Source organism: Panthera leo, chromosome B1 (genome assembly GCF_018350215.1).
Source record: "Panthera leo isolate Ple1 chromosome B1, P.leo_Ple1_pat1.1, whole genome shotgun sequence".
Taxonomy (NCBI): domain Eukaryota; kingdom Metazoa; phylum Chordata; class Mammalia; order Carnivora; family Felidae; genus Panthera; species Panthera leo.
Window position 1 is genome coordinate 39362432 of NC_056682.1, and position 24558 is coordinate 39386989.

At 42.2% G+C, this 24558-nt stretch overlaps 1 protein-coding gene and 1 long non-coding RNA gene across 10 annotated transcripts in view; one reads left to right on the top strand and one right to left on the bottom strand.

The window, feature by feature from the left end:
- Positions 1 to 24558, bottom strand: part of CSGALNACT1 (chondroitin sulfate N-acetylgalactosaminyltransferase 1) — a 339639-nt gene that overhangs the window by 32120 nt on the left and 282961 nt on the right. For all 8 annotated transcript variants that reach the window (XM_042934688.1, XM_042934686.1, XM_042934685.1 and 5 more), the window contains one exon: positions 13800 to 14016. In XM_042934688.1, the coding sequence (XP_042790622.1) occupies positions 13800 to 14016 (217 nt within the window). The remainder of the gene's footprint in view (positions 1 to 13799; positions 14017 to 24558) is intronic.
- On the top strand, positions 21005 to 23548 carry LOC122217560. 2 transcript variants are annotated; one of them, XR_006201578.1, is made up of 3 exons: positions 21005 to 21375; positions 23170 to 23276; positions 23361 to 23548. It is a non-coding gene; the product is annotated as an uncharacterized LOC122217560 (long non-coding RNA). The 2 variants fall into 2 exon arrangements; XR_006201579.1 differs by lacking the exon at positions 21005 to 21375 and adding an exon at positions 22160 to 22228.

The window sequence follows — 24558 nt, forward strand, 5'->3', positions numbered from 1 at the left end:
AGAAGCATGCAGGACTCTTCCTGGTCACAGGCTTGGTTCTGAGAATCTGTTTCTTTCCCGTGAATTAAAGGTAAGAGCTGCCTCTGAAATGCAGTCTGATGGCAGAGCTCTTAGACAGACAAGGAACCAGGAACAGAGGCCCAGCATGTGACAAAGTGCTTCAAACTGAGAGCTCCCTCACAGCCTCAGTCCCTGCAGTCTAAACCATACCTACTGACAACAAAATTCTCTTCCATAAAAGATCTCTTTTGCTAACTTGCCAGATAATGCTTTAACTTTCTTTGCCAGGGTAGAATAAAAGAACACACAGAGAGCCAAGCACCAGGAAAAATGTGCTTTCAAACTGCATGTGTAGTTGGAAAAAATTTATCCCAGAATCAGGAGAGGGTCACCCGCTGAGCCTGCATAAAAAGCATTCTTGTTTTTGTAGTAACATCTTTGCTGGCATTTAAAAATCTATTCAAAGCACTTCCCTGTTTTCAAGGAATAAAACAGAGATACACTGGCCCTTCACTCTTCATTCGCCAGCTGAGGCTTCCCAAAAAGGCAAAGCAGAATTGGTTCTGAGGTGCTCCTCCAGGGTTCCATTTCATTTACTCATTTCTCCCTTCCTTCCTTCCTTCCTTCCTTCCTTCAACAAACAATAACCAAACAAGCAACATACTACGTGGCAGATGCTCTACCAGGGGATCTTAAAAAATGAATAAAACATTTCTGCCCTTGATAAGGTATCTATCTACTGTACATAACTAAAACTACCTAGAACACAATAAACAAATGCTCTACGAGAGAATGAGCACAAGTACTATGGAAACACCATCACCAATCTGTCTGAATGTGTGATTTTTATATTTTTCAAAATAATTCTCACTAGACTCCATCACCTGGAACAATGTGTGTGAGAAAATAGTGTGTATGTGGGTGACTGTGTATGTGGAGATGTCTGTGTTTTGGTGTGATTGTTTATGCCTGGATCCTCCGAGCTAACTTAGGTGCCCCTGAGAGCACATCTCTATAATGACCATGGTCAGGTTACAGCAAAGCCATATAAGTGTCAGGGAACCCCAGCTTCCTAAGAACACTTCAGGGAAGCTCTTCATTTCACATGGATGCTTTCTTTGTATTAGCTCCACAATCCTACTTACTATATAGTGTACAATATAGTGATTAAACAATTCTACACATTCCTCAGTGCCCATCAAGATGACTGTACTCTTAATCCCCTTCACCTATTTCACCCATCCCCCACCCACCTCCCCTGTGGCAACCATCAGCTTGTTCTCTGTATTTAAGAGTCTGAGGTTTTTTTGCTTGTCTCATTTTTCTTTGTTCATTTGTTTTGTTTCTTCCACATATGAGTGAGATCATATGGTATTTGTCTTTCTCTGAGTTATTTCACTTAGCATAATATTCTCTAGCTCCACCCATGTTGTTGCAAATGGCAAGATCTCATTCTTTTTTATGGATGAGTAATATTCCATTGTGTACTTATACCACATCTTCTTTATCCATTCATCTATGGATGGACATTTGGCTGCTTCCATAATTTGGCTATTGCAACAATGCTTCAATAAACATAAGAGGCACATATCTTTTTGAATTACTGTTTTCATTACTGTTTTATTTTGGGGGGTAAATACCAGAAGTGGAATTACTGGGTCATATGGCAATTCTATTTTTATTTCTGGATGAACCTCCACATTGTTTTCCAAATGCCTGCTCCAATTTGCATTCCCACAAACAGCCCATGAGGATTCCTTCTTCACACCCTCACCAATACTTGTTATTTCTTGTGTTTTTTTTATTTTAGCCCTTCTAATGGGTATAAGGTGATATCTCATTGTGCTTTTGATTTGCGTTTCTCTGATGTTGAGTGATGGTGAGCATCTTTTCATGTGTTTGTTGGCCATCTATATGTCTTCTTCGGAAAAATGTCTATTTCTGGTCCTCTACCCATTTTTTAGTCAGATTATTATTTGTTGTTGTTGTTGTTGTTGTTGTTGTTGTTTTTTGGTTTTGAGTTGTATAAGTTAATTATATATTTTGGCTATTAACCCGTTATCAAATATGTCATTTGCAAATATCTTCTGATAAATGAATTCAGTAAAGTAATAGGATACAAAGTTAATATATAGAAATCAGTTACATTTTCATACACTAATAATGAAGCAGCAGAAAGACAAATTAACAAAAACAATCCCATTTACAACTCCACCAAAAATAATTAAATACCTAGGAATAAACTTAACCAAGATAGTGAAAGAATTGTACTCTCAAAACTATAAAATACTGTTGAAATAAATTGAAGATGACACAAACAAATGCAAAGATTTCTATATTCATGGATTGGAAGGACCAATATTCTTAAAATGCCCACACTATCCAAAGCAATTTATATATTTAATGCAATCCCTATCAAAATACCAACAACATTTTTCACAGAACCAGAATTAATAATACTGAAATGTGTACAGAATCACAAAAGACACTGAATAGCCAAAGCAATGAGAAAGAAGAAAAACCTAGAGGTATCACAATCCCAGATTTCAAGATATGCTACAAAACTATAATGATCAAAACAGTGTGGTCCTGGCACAAAAATAAGACACACAGATCAATGAAAGAGAATAGAGCCCAGAAACAAACCCATGATTATATGGTCAATTAAGCTTCAATGAAGCAGGAGAGAATATACAATGGTAAAAAGACAGTCTCTTCAACAAATGGTGTTGGGAACACTGGACAGACATGCAAAAGAATGAAACTGGACCACTTTCTTACTCCATACACAAAAATAAACCCACAATGGATTAAAGACCTAAACGTGAGACCTGAAACCATGAAACTCCTAGAAGAAAACACAGGCAGTAATTTCTTTGACATTGGCCACAGAAAAATTTTTCTAGACATGTCTCCTCAGGCAAGGGAAACAAAAGCAAAAGACTACACCAAAATAAAAAGCTTTTGCTCAGGGAAGGAAACCAACAACAAAACAAAAAGGCAACCCACAAAGACCTTGTCATTTTAAGACATTTTTTTCCTGGAAAACAACAGCTGCTTCTCCCAGAGGATATTGTACCACAGAGTACAGGGACTAATTAAGATATATTTGCAGTCAGAAAACACATATCCTAGTCACTTACACACCTATATTTTTATTTCCCAAGAGGCTAAAAGCACATCACAGTCTTTGAGTTCTGTTACTAATCTGAACTGCAGTGTGGAAAGAGGTAGTTGACTTTCGCTTACACTCTCAGTACATAGGTAAAGAAAGGAGTTCGAATGACCTGCCCAAGCTCTGGAGGCAGCCAGGCATAAAATCCAGGTTTCTTAAGGACCAGCCTGATATTTGTATACCTAAGGTTACCCTAGCAGGATGAAGGATGTACCTATGAAATCTCACAGCTTTGGTCTTAATCGGTCTAGGACTCTACCACAAAGCTCAGTGAGTTTGTGTGCCCAGGAGGAGCATGGAGGAACCCTCAACAAAACTGTAAATTGGCCATGGGGAAGGACTTTTCAACTTGCATTCCTGATGGGAGTAGTCAGATATGACTGGGCAGTCTGGTGGACTGGGGGACAGGGTAACCCCAGGCCTATGTGGACGAAGTGCTGTACTCTTAGGGAGAGAACTCATCCCAAAGGGGTTCTCAACTTCAGCACCACTGACATTTTGAACCAGATAATTCCCTACTGTGGAAGGAGTTTCCTGTGCATTTCAGGATGCCCAGCAGCATCCCTGGCCTCTACTCACCAGATGTCAGTAACACCCCCAAACCCCCACCTCAGCTGTGACAACCAAAAATGTCTCCAGACTTTACCCAACATGCCACAGTAGAAGGTGCAAAATAGCTCCCCTGGTCAGAACCACAATCTTAAGGAAGAATCAGGTTCAGTAAAACACTTGAGTCATCAGGGGCGCCTGGGTGGCGCAGTCGGTCGAGCGTCCGACTTCAGCCAGGTCACGATCTCGTGGTCCGCGGGTTCGGGCCCCGCGTCAGGCTCTGGGCTGATGGCTCGGAGCCTGGAGCCTGTTTCCGATTCTGTGTCTCCCTCTCTCTCTGCCCTTCCCCCGTTCATGCTCTGTCTCTCTCTGTCCCAAAAATAAATTAAAAAAAAAAAAAAAAAAACAAAAAAAAAAAAAACACTTGAGTCATCAGAGGTATGTGATTGTGAAACAATGTGCATCCCCAGTGTTATCCCTGCTCTTCAGCTGGCTCCTGTGGACTCATGGGTGAGTCCTAGAAAGATATGGGGCTTCAGGAAACACTGAAAGGCTCTCTTTACAGAAAACAAGATTATGACGGGGTGTCAGGAGCTCAAGCCAAGGACTTTTGGGGAATAAACATGGCAGTGTTGGCACAGTGATGGCTGCACCAGCAGCTTCCGTGGCATTAGTGAGTGCCAACAACTCTGGCTGTTGTCAGAGCAGTGAGTTTGCTTCATGCAGCTGATGCCTAGGCAGTCAGTGGAAGCTGAACTTATATTTGAGGATATGTGAAACGTCCCTGAGGGATTACTAGAAAGACTGGGAGTGCATAAGAGGTTGGACATCTTGCCACAGAAGATGAAAGAGAGAGACAGAGGAAGACTATGTTTTCATATAATTAGGGGTACTTGTTTTTATACCTCAGATTAAGTGGCTAGTGGAAACATGGACTCAAAAAGATTTACTGAGTAACTTTGTTGTGCAATGCATTATTCTCATTGGAATAAGATTTTTTTAAAAACAATCATTAATGGTGCCTGTAGGGGGACCAACCACCCAGGTTTGCCTGGGATTCTCCAGGTTTTAGCACTGAAAGGCAATATACCAGGAAACTCCTCAGTCCCAAGCAAACTGGTACAACTGGTCACCCTACTTGCCTCAGGGATCTGACAGCATATTGGAAAGAATGAACAGCTGAAGAGTATAAGGCAGGATGGACTCTCTGCAGCAATACTTTGGAGGTCTAACGAGTCAAGGGGCTGAGAAGAGTATGATTAATTCCTATTGAGTGATGGAGAAGGGGTATTATGGAAGAGGAGTATTCAAGCTGAGCCTTGACAGGTAAGAGGCTCCACACAGGTAGAGAGGAGCAGAGAAAGGGTTTCATTGGCTAAGAAGGCATAGATGCAAGGAAATTATATCACTATTCTTTTCTAAGTCAATTTTCTACTCAAATATATCAGGTATGAGAAAAAAATCTATTATTTAGCTTTAATTATGTCCCATGCAAATGAGATAATACATAATGGCCCATTAGACTCCAAATGCTACCTAAGGTCTGCACTGACAACAAGAGGAAACTGCTTAGCCAAAAGGCATTAGAAAAGAAGACTACATTCTATCCTGAAGAGGGAAAAAGTATGTGATGGGGGCCTTCCGAAATCTGGCTATAAAAAATAATATTCATCTTTGGTTTGGTGGGTCTTTTCCATCCCCTCACCTCGAGCTAAATTACTATACAGTTCCTGGATTTCATTATTTCAGTAGTCTGATCAGTGTCACGAAATGAGACTGATTTTGACTTTCAACCAACCAATTGGGTGCCCATTTCAGAATAGCAAATGAAATCATTTCCAGCTGATCATTTTCTAGTCTTGGGTAGATGTTTTCACATAATCTGTGGCTCAAATGAAATAAGAAAGAACCCCTATTAGATCCCCAAATAGACACTTTTCTTCAAGTAAGGTGAATGATGTAGATTACTTCTTCTCAAACATACAAACCCTAAAACCTTCCTGGGCGCAACACTGGTGTGTGAATAGAGAAAGGGTCCACGGGAGAGGTACAGGGGCATGAGCGGGAGGGAGGATGATACCGTGGAAACTACATTAGTTTCCTATATTCCTATATTTGATGATGACTTGAAGCCTTTCTGTTACACTCTAAAGTCTACCAGCTTAGACCTACCCTCAAGGCTCATTTCACTCTCAGAGAGTCTCTAGTCATTGTTTTTTAAAAATCCAGAAATCTCCAGGACCTCTTCAATGATTCTAGGCAGAAAAGGGATTTAAAAATCATTAAAGAAAATTTAAGTAAAAGATTTCCCTGATATTTCCTTAAAATATAAATGCCTAGAGAGGGATGAGAGAAGAGTAAGAAAGAAAGAACATAAAACAAAAATAACTACTAAAGTCTGAGGAGAATCATAGCAACACGAAAAAGGGTTCTCAGACCAGCTGGAAGTAGTCAAAATAAAAATCAAGCAAACTTGAAATGAACTGGGAAAGATTTTTAAAAATCATAAAAAAATCATTTGAATAAAAATCTATTTTTTTCTGGGACAGGCTCAGAAATAAAGATGCAAAGACAATCTAAAGCTTTGTTATTATGAGTTTCTTCCTGCTATCACTAACTACACCATGAAATAACTGATGAGCTTAAACCCAATAACCCAGAAGCCAAGGGAAACTAAACAGCCAAGAAGCAAATACAAGAATAGTTTCAAAGGGAAATCAGGTGATTAAAGAAAAAGAAGAAGAGCACAAGGACAAGGAAGTGGATGGAGGAGGAGGAGGAAGAGGAGGAGGCATCAGGTTTTAAGTTAACATGCTGTTGGTCAAAGGGAAACAGATACAAACAGGGGCTAAATGTGAAGCAAGGTTCCTGCGTACGCTCTCTCTATTCTTGGCCACAGGTAAAGGAATCCTGATGATGAAGTCCCCCAGACCCCAGGTGAGGCATGTGGGGCATTCCTGGGAGGGAAACAGCATGTGGAAACCGTGAGGTTCCCCCATGGGCCAGGACTAGGTCGACAGCAAGGGAGAACAAGCCTGCCAGGGTAAAAAGGCATCGCATCTCCATGAACAACAGTGGAGTCACTGAGCACACCAGTCACAAAGCAGCAGCCAGCAGCCAGATTGGGGAGTTGTTGCTCCTGTGAACTGTACTCCTACTCAGGGAGATGACAATATTGAAGCTCTGGCTTCATAATTTCTTGTAAATCCTAGGAATATCACTCATTTAATGCTTACTGCCTCTTAAATAAAGACCATTAAGATCTAGTGCTAGGAAGAAGCTTTTCTCCCCCAACAAATAACACCCTTCACTCCAATAACTACTGAGGGCTGAAGTAAACTAGCCTCAGTTTTCCCCTCTTCCCTTTGTCTACCAGCAACTTTGGAGCTGACATTTTTGACAATCTGCAATCTGTCTTTAGTCCCAGCTTCCAGGTACATTCTACATTTTTAATGAGTCTTTCTCCACTGACCTTTATAAAAATGGTTTTATTGAATTTTTAGTTTTTGTAAATACAAATAATTTTTAGGGTTAGTTGAGATGATTAAAATAATGAGACTAGGGGTGCCTGGGTGGCTCAGTTGGTTAAGCATCCGACTTGGGCTCAGGTCATGAATCTGCAGTTTGTGGGTTCAAGCCCCACGCCAGGCTTTGTGCTGACAGCTCAGAGCCTGGAGTCTGCTTCAGATTCTGTGTCTCCCTCTCTCTCTCTCTGTACCTCCCCTGTTCACCCTCTGTCTCTCTCTCTCAAAAGTAAATAAACATTAAAAAAATTTTTTTAAATAAATAAAATAAAATAATGAGAGCAAATATCTTAGTCCATATACTCTATGTACCCAGGAATCAATTTTGTCCCCAGGACCCATACCCAACACAGGTCTGGAGCATGAAAACTTGGCCTTTGTTCCTTGCAGATTCTACCCCATGCTTGGTCATCACCCCAAGTGATCTGATTCCTCAGACCCAGTCTTCCCTACAGGCCACTCTCTCTGGGGAATTCCAGGTTCTACATCTCTTTCTTCTGTCCAAGAAGGCATATTTGTTATAATTCTTAGCCATTTAGGTCTTTTCTAGGTAAGTAATTAGCAAAACAATGCTGAAGTGAAAAACAAAACAAAGCCCTAAATCTATGTGTCATAAGGAGTGTCAGGGCTACAAGGGGATCCATCTGGACCAGTACTTAGATTTTACAGAAGATACAAAAGCCTAGATATATGAAGCAACTTGTAAAAGATTCCTCATTCAAATGGATCAGGACAAAGGGCATTTACATTTTAAAGGGCATGCAGTGGAAGGATAATGTTTTAAATAAATTAATCTCATACAGTGATCACTGCAAACCAGGTACCAAAAATAGTGGCAAATATCAAGTATTGCTACCAGTAAATGACTAATGAACATGACATAATCTTCAAAGACGACAGTGGAAGAAACGGAAGATTCTATTCTCCCCTCATGTGGCTTCCAGTCCTAGACACTTCCTCCAGAAGAGCTAGGGAAGCAGCCAGGGCAGTGATAAAGTGGCTCCAGGGAATGGCTGGTCTGGGGAGAGACAGGGGGCCCCAACTCCCACTTCAGGATCTCAGTGAAGGAAGAGCCAAAGCAGAATACGTGGTCTCTCCACATTGTGTGGAAAGTAGAGAAGGACGGTAAGGCTGTTCTCATTACACTTTGTGAACACCTGTAAAAAAGGTGGAGTGGGCAGGAGCAAAGGAATAAAGATGACCAGGGGCACCTGGGTGGCTCAGTCGGTTAAGCGTCCAACTCTTAATTTAGGCTCAGGTCATGATCTCACGTTCGTGGCATCAAGCCGTGTGTCAGGCTCTGCACTGACAGGGTGGACTCTGCTTGGGATTCTCTCCCTCTCTCTCTGCTCCTCCCCTGCTTGTGTGTGTGTGTGCTCTCTCTCTCAAAATAAATACTTAAAAAAAAAAAGGTGACCACAGTTAGTGCAGATCCTTCTTAAAAGCAGAAAGAGGAGAAAGGATGGGAGATGCTGACAGATGAAGCATCTTACATGTACCCCCACAACACAGATACACACACACACACACACACACACACACACACACACACACAGAGCCAATCATTAAACAAAAGGCCAAAACCTTATCTTCTTTCCTCTTTTTGATTTGTGGGAGTGGAAAGAGCTGCTGAAGACAATAGGTGAAGGTAAGAAAAGAAAGCAAAGAGAGCTGATTCTCTCTGATGTTTCAGGCCTCAGCCCTCCACTGAGGGCCTGTTCTGAGAGCCAAATCATCTTCCACTCTAGTACAAAGACCCATCCACCACTAGACAGAGTGAGCCTAGCACAGCTCACATCCATCCCAGGGCACAGAAGAGCCACAGGAATTGGGAATCTTCAACAAAAGCTGTACAAAGCCTCCACTGAGTTCTTTCTCTCTTCCCGTGTTCTTGGGAGACTGCAAATACAGCAAATAAAACAAATACACTACCCTCAGAACACAGCCAGGAGTGGGATACAAACAGTTCTCCATCAAGTTGGGGAGGTAGGCAAGGAGAACCCATCCACACAAAGTCAGAGCAAATGGCCTGTGTGGCCATCTGCATGCCATGCAGAAGGAGGCTGAAGAGACACCTCACAGAAACCGTGCTTCAGGAACAGTAACACAGTTTAAGGAAGAAAGAAAAAGAGATTACTAAGAAAGCAATAGCATTAAAAAAAAAACCTAGTCTGGAAGAAAATACAATTCAAACAGAAGAAAACGTCTCACAAATGTTTCACACTTCCTTAATAATGTGAATTCAATAAAAAATTCAAAGAAGCAATGATAAAAACAACATATTAAAAGGCACATTCTGTGCTGAGAAAGTGAGTTGAGAGCCCGAACAGACAAAAGTGATAAACTAAAAATAGCAAGGTACAAAATAGAGACATCTGAAAACCAAATTACTCACCTAAAAGGAAAGGCTATGTAAAAGCAGATAATAGACGAAGGATTACAAAACAGAGAGAAGCTGATAAATGGGGGAGGTCTGTGAAATATGCAACTGTGTCTGTAAAGCAGAGACACCAACAAGCTGAGCAGGAGAGGTATTCACAATTAAAACACCAAAAAATTTTCCTGACATGGAAGAATCCACAAAACAAAAAAGAAAACTCGATTAACCACAGGAAAATCTCAGAAAACAACAGACACTGAGAGGAGACCTGTCCTGATTAAGCTATTAGGATTCAAGACTAAAGAAGGAATTCTTCAGGCAAAAGGAAGTCATTCTCTGGAGAGACCAAAAAAGTCGTCCTGACGCTTCTCCACAGTATCATTGGATGCCAGAGGAATGTCTACAACGTCCTGAGGAAAGAGTATCCTGAGGATTTTAAGTCCAGCCAAGTGATCCTTAAACTAAAATGACCACAAGCAGACTCTACTCTCAAGCACTTACAACCCTTCCTCTTTTTTATAATTTTTTTAATGTTTATTTATTTTTGAGAGACAGAACAAGAGCAAGGCGGGTGCAGGAAGAGAAGGAGACACAGAATCTGAAGCAAGCTCCAGGTTCTGAGCTGACAGCACAAAGCCCAACACGGGGCTCGAACTCACGGACCACAAGACCATGACCTGAGCCAAAGTCAGACACCAAACCAGCTGAGCCACCCAGGGGCCTCTAATTTACAATGCTTCTAGAAAACCTTTCTTGCCTGTGCACCATAGCCAACCATGACCTCAGGACTGCAGCCGCTCCTGCCAGGGCTGCTGGCAAGGACACAAAACCCACCCAAATACCAGCTCTGTGGTTGCAAAACAGAACGTAAAGGCTGCAAACCCTGATGAGGTAAAAACAATAAATGGGATGTAGGAGAGGGAGAAAGTATAACTGCTGATTTCCTCTTGTTATTGTAATTTTTCAGTCAATCTGTTCTAAAGTTAAAAATACGCAGCAAAAAAATACATAGTAATTCCAATATTTTCTGTTTTGCGAAACCTTTTTTTAAAAAATTTTTTACAGAGATCTCTTCAGAACTAATTACCTCTTACAGCAGAAAAACATTTTCTTTTTGTTTTTTTTTTAAGTTTATTTATTTGAGAGAGACCAGGACAGCGTGGGGGAGGGGCAGAGAGCAAGGGAGAGAGAGAATTCAAATGAGAAACATTTTCTTAAAGACCAGAAATTTCTTCAGTTATACTTCAGATTTGTTTCTATAAATTAAGTCAGGTAAAATTGTAATTATTTATTTACAAACAGAATATATAGTATATCTCATGTTATATTAAATTATTTCTAGTTAGCAAGTTATTCTTCTATGTGCATATATTCAAAGAAAAGTACCTATAATGGAGTTTAATTAATGTTAAGAATGATTAATTGGGGGAGGGAAGGCTGGGAGTTTTTAAATAATTCATTCCTTGTGTTCTGTATTGTTTAAATATCTTATAATAGCTATATATCACTTTTATAAACTAAAAATCCATGTTTAAATTATAACAGCCAAAAATAAAATCTTTCGTTGAATTTTTAAACAAAACATAAAACATATGGTAACTACATAAAAATTTACAAACCAGAATTCAAAAGAAGGAAACAAAAGTCACTCATGATGCCATCTTCAGGGCCAACCAGAGTTAGTATCTTCTAATCTTGGGATGGAAGGGATTTCATAAAGACAATATCAAAAATTTAATAAATAGATCCTTGTATTTTCTCCAATACTCTTATATTTATATTAATTCTATTTAAATATTTAATTGAGCGGTGTTTACTTTGAGTTCTGGTATGCAATAAGAATTAAATTTTTTCTGCTATGATTAGTTGTCCTAAGGTCATACACTGAACAATCCATTCTCTGCTGGCTGCTTTGAAATCCACCTCTACTAGTTCTGACACAGAATTAAATACTCTCAGGATTGAGTACCCTTTCTCATCTCATTTTTTCAGAGACCCAACACACTCAGAAACCCCTAGAGTTTCTGAGTGTCCTCTGTCCTGGGAAGGCTTTCTTATGGCCCACTGCCCCTGGTCTCCATTTCTCCTGGAGCTCCTAGCTCCCTTCAAGTGGATGCTAGTCCACCTGAATGCAGGCACCATCTCTGGAGCTCATCTCTTTACCCCTATATCTGGTCAAGTGTCTGGCACACACAGGCCTTCCAAATACCCTACCCAAGTAGCAAGCCTTCCCACCCACCCTCTCCTGCCTATGTACCACATTTTAAAACATTAACTAGATATTTTAACTAGAAATGTAACATTAACATTACATTTCATTTCATCATCTCAATGTTGGAGACTGGTAAACTAGTCATTTTATCTTTTTCAACAATACTTCTCTTCTAGTTTTATTCCTATTATTAAATATTTGCAATCCGGTCATATATAACCAAGAGAATCCTGCTACTCCAGGCCCCAGAGTCCCACGCAGAGGACTGAGCAGACACTCCTTTAGCACGAGCTCTACCTTGCCAAGCCCAGCACGCACAGTGACTGGCCTTCATGACTGGATGACACAGATTTCAGGGCCCATAATCTGGCAAGCTCTAGGCAGCTTCCTAGCCAAAGAAACTCACTGTCAACTAGTGCTAGAAATGGGCACACCAGCTGCTGGGAGCAATGATTTGACTTAATGCCCAGTGCCAACCACAGGTTCAGTCCTTCTCAGGAAATCATGCTTAATCAACCAGCAGCACTCTGACATCCTAAAGAGAGTGCAGGGAACACAGAAACACCGAAGGAAGGCTGCGAGTAGCCAAAGCTCCATAGACACTTTACTATTGGAGTCAGAGGACACTGACAACACTCAAGTGATGGTCGCAGAGGGTACCTACAAATCAGGAACAGTTGAAAAGATCAGCCCACCCTACTCTGCATGGTGTCACAACTGAAGGCACAACTCCTGAACCTGGAGAAGAAAAGACAACAGACATTCTGATAGCTGTCTTTAAAGATCTAAAAGCCTATCATGTATAAGAGGAAATGGATTAGTTCAGTCATTTCCTCAGAGGCTAGAACTAGACCCACAGAGTATAAATCACAGGCAGGTGGACTGCAGGTCCAAATAATAGCCAGCTTTATATCTGAAGCTGGTCAACAACAGAGCAGCCTGCCTGGTGAAGGAGGCAGTTACATGGCACAGAGAACATGTGTCAGGGATGACCAGGTGATTTACAAAGGCCTCTTCTAAAACTGTTGAATTCTGACCCTAAAATTTATTTAGAGAAGGGCTGGTCTTCAAATGTAAAATTTTAAAAAGACTTCATTCGTTATCTAGAATTTTGAGAAGTATCAACCACACCCTTCTACTGAGCATTACCAGCTTTTAATAATGTGAATTTAATGATAAAAGATTAAAAATAAATTTTGATCTTCCAAGATTATAATTAGACACATATAAACACATATAATCTTTAAAATAAGCTGGCTAGCTAAGTGAGCTAATTAATCCTGACCAATGTAGGAAATGTTAGTCGTAACGGCTTACAAGAGCCAACATTGCACAATAGAGAGCTTGAAGACACATATGTAAAAACTACATTACTGCATCTGAAAATAAAATCGCACTTCGTCTTCTTGAGTAGCTACAAAAATGAGTGCTTGGAAACTTCTTGGCATAATTCTAAATTTAATCTCTGAGGAGATGTAGGTTAGAATAAAAAATGGATTCTGATTCAACCCATGGCAGCCGCTGCAGGAGCAGGACAACTAACTAAGGCTTTCTGCAGCTGAAGGCGCACATCCTCTATCCAAGTCCACGGGCCATGGGGATGATGGCTTTCCAGAGTCTGGGAGAGGCCTCACTCATGCCCCTGGCTGTCCCCAAACCTGAGCCCAAACTCAAGCTAGGCCTGAACACAGCAGGCAGTGAGCCATCTTTGCAGATCCTGATGAAAAGCCACCCTTCCGAATTTTCATTTCTTAAAGTAAATCTGCTTGTCTGGCAGTTTTCTGGTTGCTTTAGGGAAAGGCAAATACAAATGATAAACTTTATATGAAGAAAACAGTTGAACAAGAAGAGAAAGGGGCCTTTGTATTGGGCAGGGGAAATGCAGGAAAGGCCGGGAAATGATATCAGCATTAAACACACACCACAGCGAGGAAGGGAGGCATGTACCAACAAACAAACCTGAAATTCTGCATGAACTGCCGGAACTTGTCCGCCCTCTTTGCCAGTGGCACGATAACGTTGATGAGTGTGTTGGCCATGTTGAGCTTTTCTTGTTTTACTTTCATGATAGGGCCAAATGGTCGAAACAACACAAGTCGTCTGAATTCGTGCTTCTGCTCCCCTTTGAAGGTGAGCTCATACAGAGTGCCTTTATCCCTTTCGGTGCGGTAGATCCCTGTCAACAGAAATACAAGGATAGTTTCAAAAATTAACCTTGGCTGCTGAGTGTTTTTTATAGCTGAGATCTAGCACAAAATGCGCCTTTGAAAACATTAAATTAAGATGAAATCTCTACATACAATAACTATTAGAAAACCCCAAATGCTCCCGTGTTAAAAAATCCCCAAAGAAATCAAAATCCCATCAATTTAAAAATCACATTTCTGAAGAGCTTCATAAACATGGAAGAAAGTTTGTAATGTCAGATACAAAACTGTATTTATACTAGAGGCATTCAAAAAAGGACTGTAAGGAAATATGCCAAAATAAGATTGGCTGTGATGTGGAATGGCGTGCTTTTTTTCTTTTCTGCTATTATCCACACTTTCAGCAAGATGATTAGATAAATATTATAATTATTCTACGTACTTAATTTTAAAAGAATGTTAAAATTATCTCTTAGATATTATAGCCATTTCAGATGAACTGACCATAGCAATTTTGGGGGTATTTTGGGTTGGGGCTGTGCAAGTTTCTGGAAGCATTAAAGCACACAACACATAAGATACCCAACACAATGGCAGGTGCACATCTTATTTAATTTCATATTGTCCTTCCTAACTCTGAGGAGCAGCACAGCTCAGTGCTCCAGAGCCAGACTACTTGGGAGATCTATTTACACCCCGCCCCCAAATGAGCTCTACACCATGTCACTTGTACTAAAACACCACGGTCTTATTTGTCAGGTTGAAGTTGTGACCTGTCAACTCTCAGGATGAACCTCCTAAAGGCCTGATCCAACAGAATTTTTCTATCAAATAAGCAAACGATTCCCTGCTGCCTAGGTCCCATTGCCTGTCCAACATCACTGGTAATTGTGGGTGTTTTTCCTATAGTCAGAAGAATCTTGCAAAAATCCAGCCAATCACCAGATAATCTCCCTTATCTTTCACCTCTGACTTGCCATGTTTTCTATTCCATCTTTCTTCCCTCCTCTTAATCCCCACATTAGCTAGAATGCACCTTCCAGTCTTGGGAGAAGCTACAAAAGTACATCTCAGGGAAATACCCGCCTGCGGGGAGTCATAGCTCTCGACGCCTCTGATAAAGCACCCCTCCTTTCTTCCTCACTCCCTCTTCTCTTGTGGGCATAACAGGACTTCTCCACAAACACTGCTGGGTTCTCTTCCTCACTCTCTGCAGAATAGGAGCTTTTCCTTTTACAGTCCTTTTCCTGTTTACAGCCTCTTTGATCCTGTTCAAAGTCTGGATCTCCTTCAGGTGCCACAAAGAGGTGGAGTTTGGTACTGCAGATTTTCAAGGTAGTCTCATTTCTCACAGCTGTCCCAGGGGCCTGCCTCAAGATTCCAAATGCGCAACCTGCTGGCAGCCAGTCTGGATGATTTAAGGACCAGAGCACAGAGTTACAAGGACTGACTTCTCTTCGGAAGCCTCCATCACTTCCTTGGGTAACAGGGCATACTGCTCAATGGCTCTGAGAATCAGGGCAGCTGAGAGAGGTTTTGCTGAGCTCATGCTGGAACAGAATCCAGAGTCCCTTCAGGGGTCATTCATGGAAGAAAGAAGAAGGTTCATTTCTTGGGAAGCTCAAAGGACTTCTCTGAAAACGTGAAGTGGTTCCTTTCAAAGTCTGTTAATTCTTTCAGGCAATTCGTGCTTGTGGAGGAAACAGGCTCTTCCCCACCTCTAACTGTTGTCTACAGCAGCTGGGGAAACCACCAAATTCCAGGGCAAAAATAAGGCTGGGCGAGTCAGCAAGGAGTTGCATTTGCTAATGGAGCGTGTCTGCACAGCTGAAACAGGCCTGCCAGGGGTCGCTGGCTGTGCCTTGTCAAACTTCTGTTATTGGGGTCAGCAAGCATACCTTTTTCACACAGCAAGAAACCTGCAAAAGGCTGCTGACAGTTTAACATGCAGATAAAAACGTATGTGAGCCAAAGATTGTTTTTTTAACTGAGTCACTTTCTTTCTCAGCATTAGATAGGGATAAGAATCATAAAACATCTGAACCCACATATTTGAGAATACAGGTAGAAACATACACAAACCCATCTGAGAAGATGGACATCTACTTACAAAGAACCCAGAGAATGTGATAGTTCTTATCATAATGATTCTCCAGCACATAAGAGGAGCTGCCTTTCGCAGAGCATGTATCATCAGCCTGGGTGCGACAGGGTGGCAGCTTTGTTAAAATGGTTTCCAGGCCTGGCACTCCTTACTGGGAAGGCCAGAGCAGCCAGGCTAATCTTGCTCACCACAATGTCAGCTGCTTCCTCATCGTCTTCTACATCCCATGACTCGAAACAGTTATTACATCAACTTTTTAGCGTATTTCCCCATACTTTGCCTAATTAAATTAATGATGTCTTATAAATCTGATTCAGATCTCTTAATTCCCTCTATTTTAAATAAGTTATTTAAAACTCTCTTGCAACCTGTGTCCACTAAAACCCACACCTAGCCACCCACCCACCACACCCGCAGGCACATCCTCCCACACCTGCACACAGGCCCCCTCAGTCTGATTGTAACACAAAGGACCACTCCTTAATGGATCCCTGTGCCTCCTGGAAATCTTCAGTGGTGGAAACACAAAGGGGCTGAGAGAAAAGGGGGACAGAAGCCTTCTGAGACAGAAATGATTTTTCAGCCAGTGAGGTGGCATGCACACCAGCAAATGCAAAGCAAACCAGCTTTGCATAGGATTGCATCATTTTTATGCATTATGTTAATTAGAGATCAAAATAAGAACTTCACAGCGAGCTTAGATTTTGGTTTAGATACCCTAACTGGCACCCTCTTTCCCCTTCTTTCTCTCCATAGATGCTAAGTTTACTTTCAGTTTGGTGTTTCTGTTTCCTGAGCAAGGTTCTTAGTGCTTGTAAGTAAAATCTTATTCTACTCAAGGACACCAGACTCTAGGATGACCAACTACATGGGGATACCTCCAGGCATCCAAGGTATAGTTCCCTGGTCTGCAGCAAATGGCTGTCCCTTTAGCAGGCCAGGAGCTAACCAGACATAGGCCCCCTCTCTAAAACCTGTCCTCAACATAGGACCTCAGAAATCAAGATGCTGGAGGTCAAGGAGGTACGACTCCTTACCCTCACACTCCTGCTACCTTCACTCAATATATGTGCATAGGTTGTGGCCCAGTCCTGCACTGCTGATCCCAGAAGTTTCTCCACTGTCATCCCTGCCTTTCCTACCTTCCCACATGGAGCCTGGGTCAGGTCTCCCAGCACAATAACTACAATCCTCTGCCAACCCGTGTCCTACTTCCAGGACCCAATCCATCCTGACATATCCTGTGGCCCTCAGCCTTCCTACAGTACCATTCTAATCCTGCTTCTCTCTCACAAGCTTCTTAGAGCCTAGAGAATAAAGTACCAACCCCATGTCCAGGCCTTCAAGACCCTCCATAATGTGACCTCAGTGTGCTATCCTAACTGCAGGCCTTATCCCTGCCTCACGAGAAATATGGGCTCTAGGCAAGCTGCTTCACAATGAGCATTTACAACTACTTTTTCCCCTTGGAGAAACTGGAACCCTCCTGAAAAGCTGGTGGGAAAATGGTACAGCCACAATGGAGAAGAGTTTGGCAGTTCTTCAAAAAGCTAAACATGGGATCAACATATGATCCAGCAGTTCCACTTCTGGGTATGTACCCAAAAGAAATGAAAGCAGAGACTTGAAGAGATACTTGTGCACACATGTTCATACACGCACTGCTTATAATACCAAAAGATGGCAACAGCCCAAACCTCAACCAAGAGATGAATGGACACAACACAGTAGACACACACAATGGACTACGACCCAGCCTTAAAAAGGAATGGGATTCTGACACATGCCACAACATGGATGAACCCTAAACCACGTGCTTGGTGAAATAAGCCAGACACAAAAGGACAGATATTGTATGGGTCCACTTATACGAGGAATCTAGATTAGTCAAATTCCTAGAGACAGAAAGCGGGCTGGTGGTTACCAGGGATTGGGGGAGCAGGAAATGGGGAGTTAGTATATAATGGGCACAGAGTTTCAGTCTGACATGATGAAAAGGTTCTAGAAATGGGTAGTGTGATGGTGACACAATAATGTGAATATGCTTAATGTCACTGGACTGTACACTTAAAAATAGTTAAAATGGTAAATTTTACGTATACTTTACCACAATAACTGCTGAAAAGGCCTTGAATTTTCTCAAGACACATTTCCCCACCAGTCTACCTTTTTTGCCCTCCTAAATCTGACCCTCCTCCTTTGGGAGGATTCCCATGACGTTCTCAATCCAAAGTGGCCATTCAATCCTCCAAACACTCTGGTCTTCAGAGATTTTAAACTTTTCATTGCTGAACTAGTTTTTTGGCCCCTAAGGACTTTGGAGATCATCTAGGCCAGCCTTGTCATTCTACAGGTGAATAAACTGAGTCACAGGGCAGTTGTGATCTGCCTGTGTTCACCACACTTTTTAATGCCTGACTGGAACATACCATGTGTGAGGGTTTGCTCCCTAGAGGTCACTTTTCATATTCGACATTAACAGCTCAGAGCAGAGATGCAGGACCATGCAGAAGTCAGAATAAACAATATAAAGTCTGTCATAAAAACCACTGTTTGGCTCATTTACCCACAGATAATCTTCACATCCACCCTTAGAACTTTTCTTTTACTTTCATGCACAATTGTAACAGTTATTAAACAATAATCATCTAAATTCATAGTCTACAACACATTCAAAGTAGTAAATTTTAAGAGGAATTCTCATAAAAAAATCTTTCTACCAACAAAAGAAGAGTGTATGGGAAAAGGGAATCTAGAACTGGCAGAAACGCTGACAGTAGTACCTAGTGGTCTCCTGACAACAGTGCGGGGGAGGCAGAACATTATTTGTTTTTAATTAAAATGTCTGAGACACTGAATATAAAGAAAAAACACTCATGTAACTTGCCTTGAATATATCACTGTAAGAGCATATTCTCCTTACTCCTATTCAAGAAGACAAACAGAAATACCCGAGAAAGATTTTACTCCTAACATTAATTTTTAACTATTCTGGTGCTTTAGTGATTTTCAGTTAGAAAATTCTGCTTAGCAGGAATATGTACCTCATTCCCAGACCCTGTGGGATAAACGAGACATTATTACAGTGCCATCTGTTGCTGGCTCTGTTTTCTTAGGGAAAATAGTAGACATCTGACATTGTGAAAGAGATGTTCCTGAGAGTGCCCCGAACCTTCAAATGCTCAGGTACTCTACGTAAGCAATTCTCCCCATAAAAAACGAATAAAAAGTGACCACTCTAAAGCTCTTCCTCAGGTAGGGTAATGTCTGTATGAGCCTTGCTTTCTGCTGCATCACAGTGCATCCGTTCACAGTAACTTCTGGATGTGTCCCAACGCAAGTTTATTGTGGTTTTCGGCCTTCACCAAACATTTCTTTCGTCTGATAAGAAACAGTTGCACTGACTGATGCCCTTGCTGAAACAACTCCTGAATTTCCTCGTCTTACTTCTATTTATTGCATTTGGTATGTATTTGTTCTTGTTATAGAGCTATGCAAATTCATCACCTGGTCCTTAATCTATCAGAAATTTCTAAGAATCTCACTTTACTTAGAGCTCCTCCTTATTTTATCACTTCTACTAACAGTTGACTTTCTTTTCAGAGGCATTTCCCCCCCCCCCCCAAGACTACAACCTACCTGTCACTTCATGAAACCTCCCAGATGTCAGACAATAAATGGAAAGCAAAGGCATGTTATGATTCCAGCGCCCCGGTGGGCTGGGATCCTCACCAGGTCCCCGCCAGCCTGACAGGCTTCATATTCATGTGACGTGGTTATTTTGATCCTTACTGATTTTTCCTATGGGTTATTTACTGTGGATTGTGTTTTATATTAGAAATATAAAAATGAACATAATCACTGTGCTTTCAGAGAGAAAGGTAGATAGGTAAACAGCACAGCCATAAATGTATGATAAGCACCTAAGAGAGTCTACCTAAGGTGTAAGGGAACAGAAAGGAGGAAGTGTCTACCTGCCGGAAGGTGCGAACAGTTTGATAAAAGATGTTTCACCAGAACTGAAGACTGAGTGGGTGTTTGCCATGACCGCAAAATCAGAGAGGGCATTCTATGGATAGATATCAGCATAAGCTAAGAGATAGAAAAAAGCAAAAATCAATGTGTTATGTATGGCAAACCTAAGGCAGTTCAGCAAGGCTGGAGTGCAAAAAGCTAGGTCTGGGACAGAGGCAGGAAGTGAAGCTGGGGGGACTCAGGTAGGGCACACCATGCTGGCCCACTAGGTCATCCTCATGGGCACGAACTCTGACCTGAAGCTCAGGGTTGTTAACAGGGGAGACGGGGACCACTTCAGCACCATCACCTTACAGCAGCGGGGTGGGGAGCAGAGCATCGAGGGACCACAGGGATTGAGATCAGATTGCAATGAGGAGAGAAGCACAATGATTCAGCAAGAAATGACAAAGCCCTAAATTGTGACAGTGCCAGGGGAGATGATGAGAAGTGGAAAAAACTCAAGAAAACGTGGTTAGAAAATGGGACAGCAAGTGAGGGAGAGGGAGAAAGGCAGTGTGACTCCAACCACAGGTGAGAAAAGGGTTTTGAGTCAAGCTTTGGAGAGGCTGATTTCAGGAGCCGCTGGAGGGGGACTGAAGCGCAGCAGACTGGCTTCTCTGGGACACACAGAGGTGGGTGTCCCCAGCCTGCAAGCTGAAGCTGTGGGTGTGGGTCAGACCATTCAGGACGTCTGTAAGGAGAGGAGAGGGAGCATGGGATGCAGGCCTGGGGTGTCCCAACCCCACAGGAGTTATGTGTGTGCATCAGCAAGGGAGGTGGAGAGGCCAGGAGAAGTGAGACAAATCACAGAAGGCAGAAGGTGGCACAGGCAGCCAGCGAGTGCAGGACTGCAGTGGTGCAAGTCTCATCAAGGTTAAGTATGACAAGGATGAAACTGACCCACGGGATGGCAAGTATGAGATCACTGGTGACCTCACCAATGAGGGCTTCAGAGAAGGGACAGAGCTGCAAGCCAGACATGAAGGATGATGACAGATGAAGTGGCAGGAATGAGTTGAGGGAGTTGAACATTTTCCTTTCATTTCCTTCAAGTTGTTGAGTTACTGTTGCCTGTGGACCTTTGCCCATTCTTTCCCCTCTGCCCGGGATGCTTTCCCTCAGGCCAGGGTACAACTGGATCCTTCTCACAAAGCCACCTCCTCAAAGAGGCCCTCTCTAGTCTCGCTCCCCACTTCCACCCTGCCCCATCACTCTGCCACCTCTCATCCATCACCTGCCTATTCATTACTGTTCCCACCACTAGAAGGTAAGCACCAGGACAACCAGAATAAGTCTGCATCCCTAATGGAAATCCCTTGCAAAGAGGAAGGGCAGGAGGGAGGGAAGGAAGGTGCCTGGCTAAGAAGGGAATGAATGCAACAGAACAGTAACTAAGGGAACTTACAGAGTTGACAGTGTTTTCTTTTGTTACAAAAAATAGGAAAAAGAAACAACCCTTCATATGTTGAGAGGAAGGAACAAAGAGAAGTAGGCAATGAGGATACACAGATGGAATGAGAAAGTGGGAGGTATGTGGGACCAGCAGCCTTGAAAGGACATGGCCTTGGACAAAGCAGTATCACCTGCTCTCCAGAGCAGGGCAGAAATAAGAAAGCAAAGGGGCAGGTAGTGCAGGTTTGGGGCAAGAAGCCAAACAAAGGCATGAGAACTAACACTAAGTGAAGTGGGAGGGAGGCCAGGCCTCCCAGGTCATAAGGGGACCAAGGGTGGATATGGGCCCTGAGAGGGGTGCTGGGAGCCTGGATGGTGGCCAGAGGATGGGAGATAGCACAAAGTGCAGCCCGGCTGGAGATCAGAAATTTGTACTGATATCAGCACACATAGACCTTCAGGGGCTTTCCTCCAGCAGCACGAAGGACAGGTGGAGGAGGGGGCAAGACAGTGATCTAGGACTGGGCTCTGCAGGACAGGTGTGGAGGGCTGGGAAGAAAGTGGCCAAAGGAATCCATCATGGACTCCAGGATAGAAAGGGAGGAGTAAGGCCTAAGGAAAGGAAGGTCAAAGGGCACGGAATGGCTCAGACTATGAATGAACAATGCGGAGAGTGAAGTCAGAAGTAATAATAGAAGTCATGGGGAAAAATGGATTTCTGATGATGTGTAGGTTTAATGAAAAAGCAGGGCTCTTCCAGGAGATGACAAGGCCCAAGATGTGGCTGCCCTGGAAGTTGGCCTCTGCACTTTCCCTCTCTCTATGCCCTTGAGTTGGCCAGACCACATAATGTGCCCCTCGAGATCCCCAACTACACAGATCTCTTTTTCACCCTGAGTTCTTCAAGGACTGTGGCCTGTTATGAAGAAATAGTAGATCCATCTCTTTCCATAACTTTAAGAAACCAATGGTGAAAAATTACACAGACTAGATGTCTCCCTGAACTAAAGACAGTTTAAGGGGCTAGACAACAGCAGTGAGGACTAAGATAGTAGGGAGTTCTGCAGGGATTCCAGAACAAACATCTGAGGGAAGTCAGAGTGGCCATTGTTGGGGCACGTTTCTGAATAGCTGGGGAACTTCCTGCCAATACACTGTACATCCAGGATGCTGTGGAAAAGCAGATATCTTTAGATATAGGTAGCAGCAATGAGAAGGAGTTAAAAGGTTAAAGAGCAGAGAATATGTGACAGTGTTACTGTCTCTGGTCAACCGCTGAGCTTGTCTGTACACAATTACTTAAGTGACTTACTGCCAAAATAGAGGATGTACTGCATTTACATTCCCCAACCCATGTCTATTTCTCAAACCACATTCACAAATTTCATCTTAGTTCTAAAAAAGTCTCCTAGGGGCACCTGTGCGGCTCAGTTGGTTCAGCGTACAACTTGATTTTGGCTCAGGTCCTGATCTCACGATAGTGAGATCTAGCCCCTTATTGAGTTTGAGCCCCACGTCAGGTCTGCCCTGGGTGTGGAGCCTGCTTAGGATTGCTTCTCCTCCTCCCTCTGTCCTTCCCCAACTCACACTCTTAACCTCTCTCAAAAAATAAAGACAAATAAAAAAAGCCTTCTAATGAGGTAAGCCATTTACCCATTTCCTTTTACAGACAGGTGAACTAAGACCTTCATAGCAGTTAAATAAGGAGCCAGTTCAAGGTTCCAAATGGTATGCTCGAAGATGATGGGCAATCACTGCATTTCAAAGCATGTCATGGTAAGTCTCTTTAAAGGTAACTTAACTTTACCATCAAATGGGTGTTTATAATTCTTTCTTTTCTGTTCTTCCTTTCTTTTCAAGATTGACTATCAAGGACAGAAAAACACCAATAAAGATCACATCAGAAAGCTAATCAACTTTCCAAAGTGTATCAGGAAAGTCAGTCTTAAAATTCACCTTTGAAGATTAGTGTATTATTGATTCATTCATGGACAGCAATTTCCTCATCTTTAAGAAATGGGATTAATACCTATTTCTTCATAGAGCTGTTGTAGAGATTAAATAAATTAATACATGCAAATATGTATGCCTGGTACATGGGAAGTACTCAGTGATATCAGCAATAGCAATAACCTTAATAACTGTCATTACTACTATTATATTATTATGTCATCCCACTCTGCCCCATTAGCCATTTAATGCATTCCTGCTTTTGGTCAGACAGGTCAGGGCTCTGGTGCAAGCCCCACTCTTGCTATGCTCTACACTGGTCTTAAACATGCTTGGAGGCTGAATCTAATCACTCATTTTTAGAAATCATCATTGTGGATCCAGAGATATGGGGATTCTTGAATATTCTGGTAAAAAGCCTGGTAATACACAAATTAACATATATAATATTTAAGTCAAGGAAATTTTTAGAATATTGCAATAGGATTTTTTTAACTGTTGCTTGAGAAATCCATTTCTTTTTTTTATTTAAAAACATTTTTTAAACATTTTTATTTATTTTTGAGAGACAGAGAGAGACAGAGCGTGAGCAGGGGAAGGTCAGAGAGAGAGGGACACACAGAATCCGAAGCAGGCTCCAGCCTCTGAGCTGTCAGCACAGAGCCTGATGCGGGGCTCGAACTCACAAACTGCGAGTTCATGACCTGAGCTGAAGTCGGACGCTCAACCGACTGAGCCACCCAGGCACCCGGAGAAATCCATTTCTAATGCATAATAACGACTGGAATTTTTAACACATTGATCCCATAGCCCTTTATCAGATACCATGACCTTCAATTTGACTACAACCACCCCCTCATAACCTTCCTGGTTAGCAAAGCCCTTTACCATATCACACCTACATCCCAATCACTAACATAATTCATACTTAGAACACTTTCCTTCCCTCTGCCAGACACACCCAGTCTCCTGGCTGTCGCTGACAGCTTCTGTGTTTGGCCAACATCTATGCCAGAGACTCACGGTCTAACTCTGGCTTCACTGTTCACTTTGTGCCACCTTAAATAAGATATTTAATGACACAGGGTTCCTACTTCCTAGTCTTAAA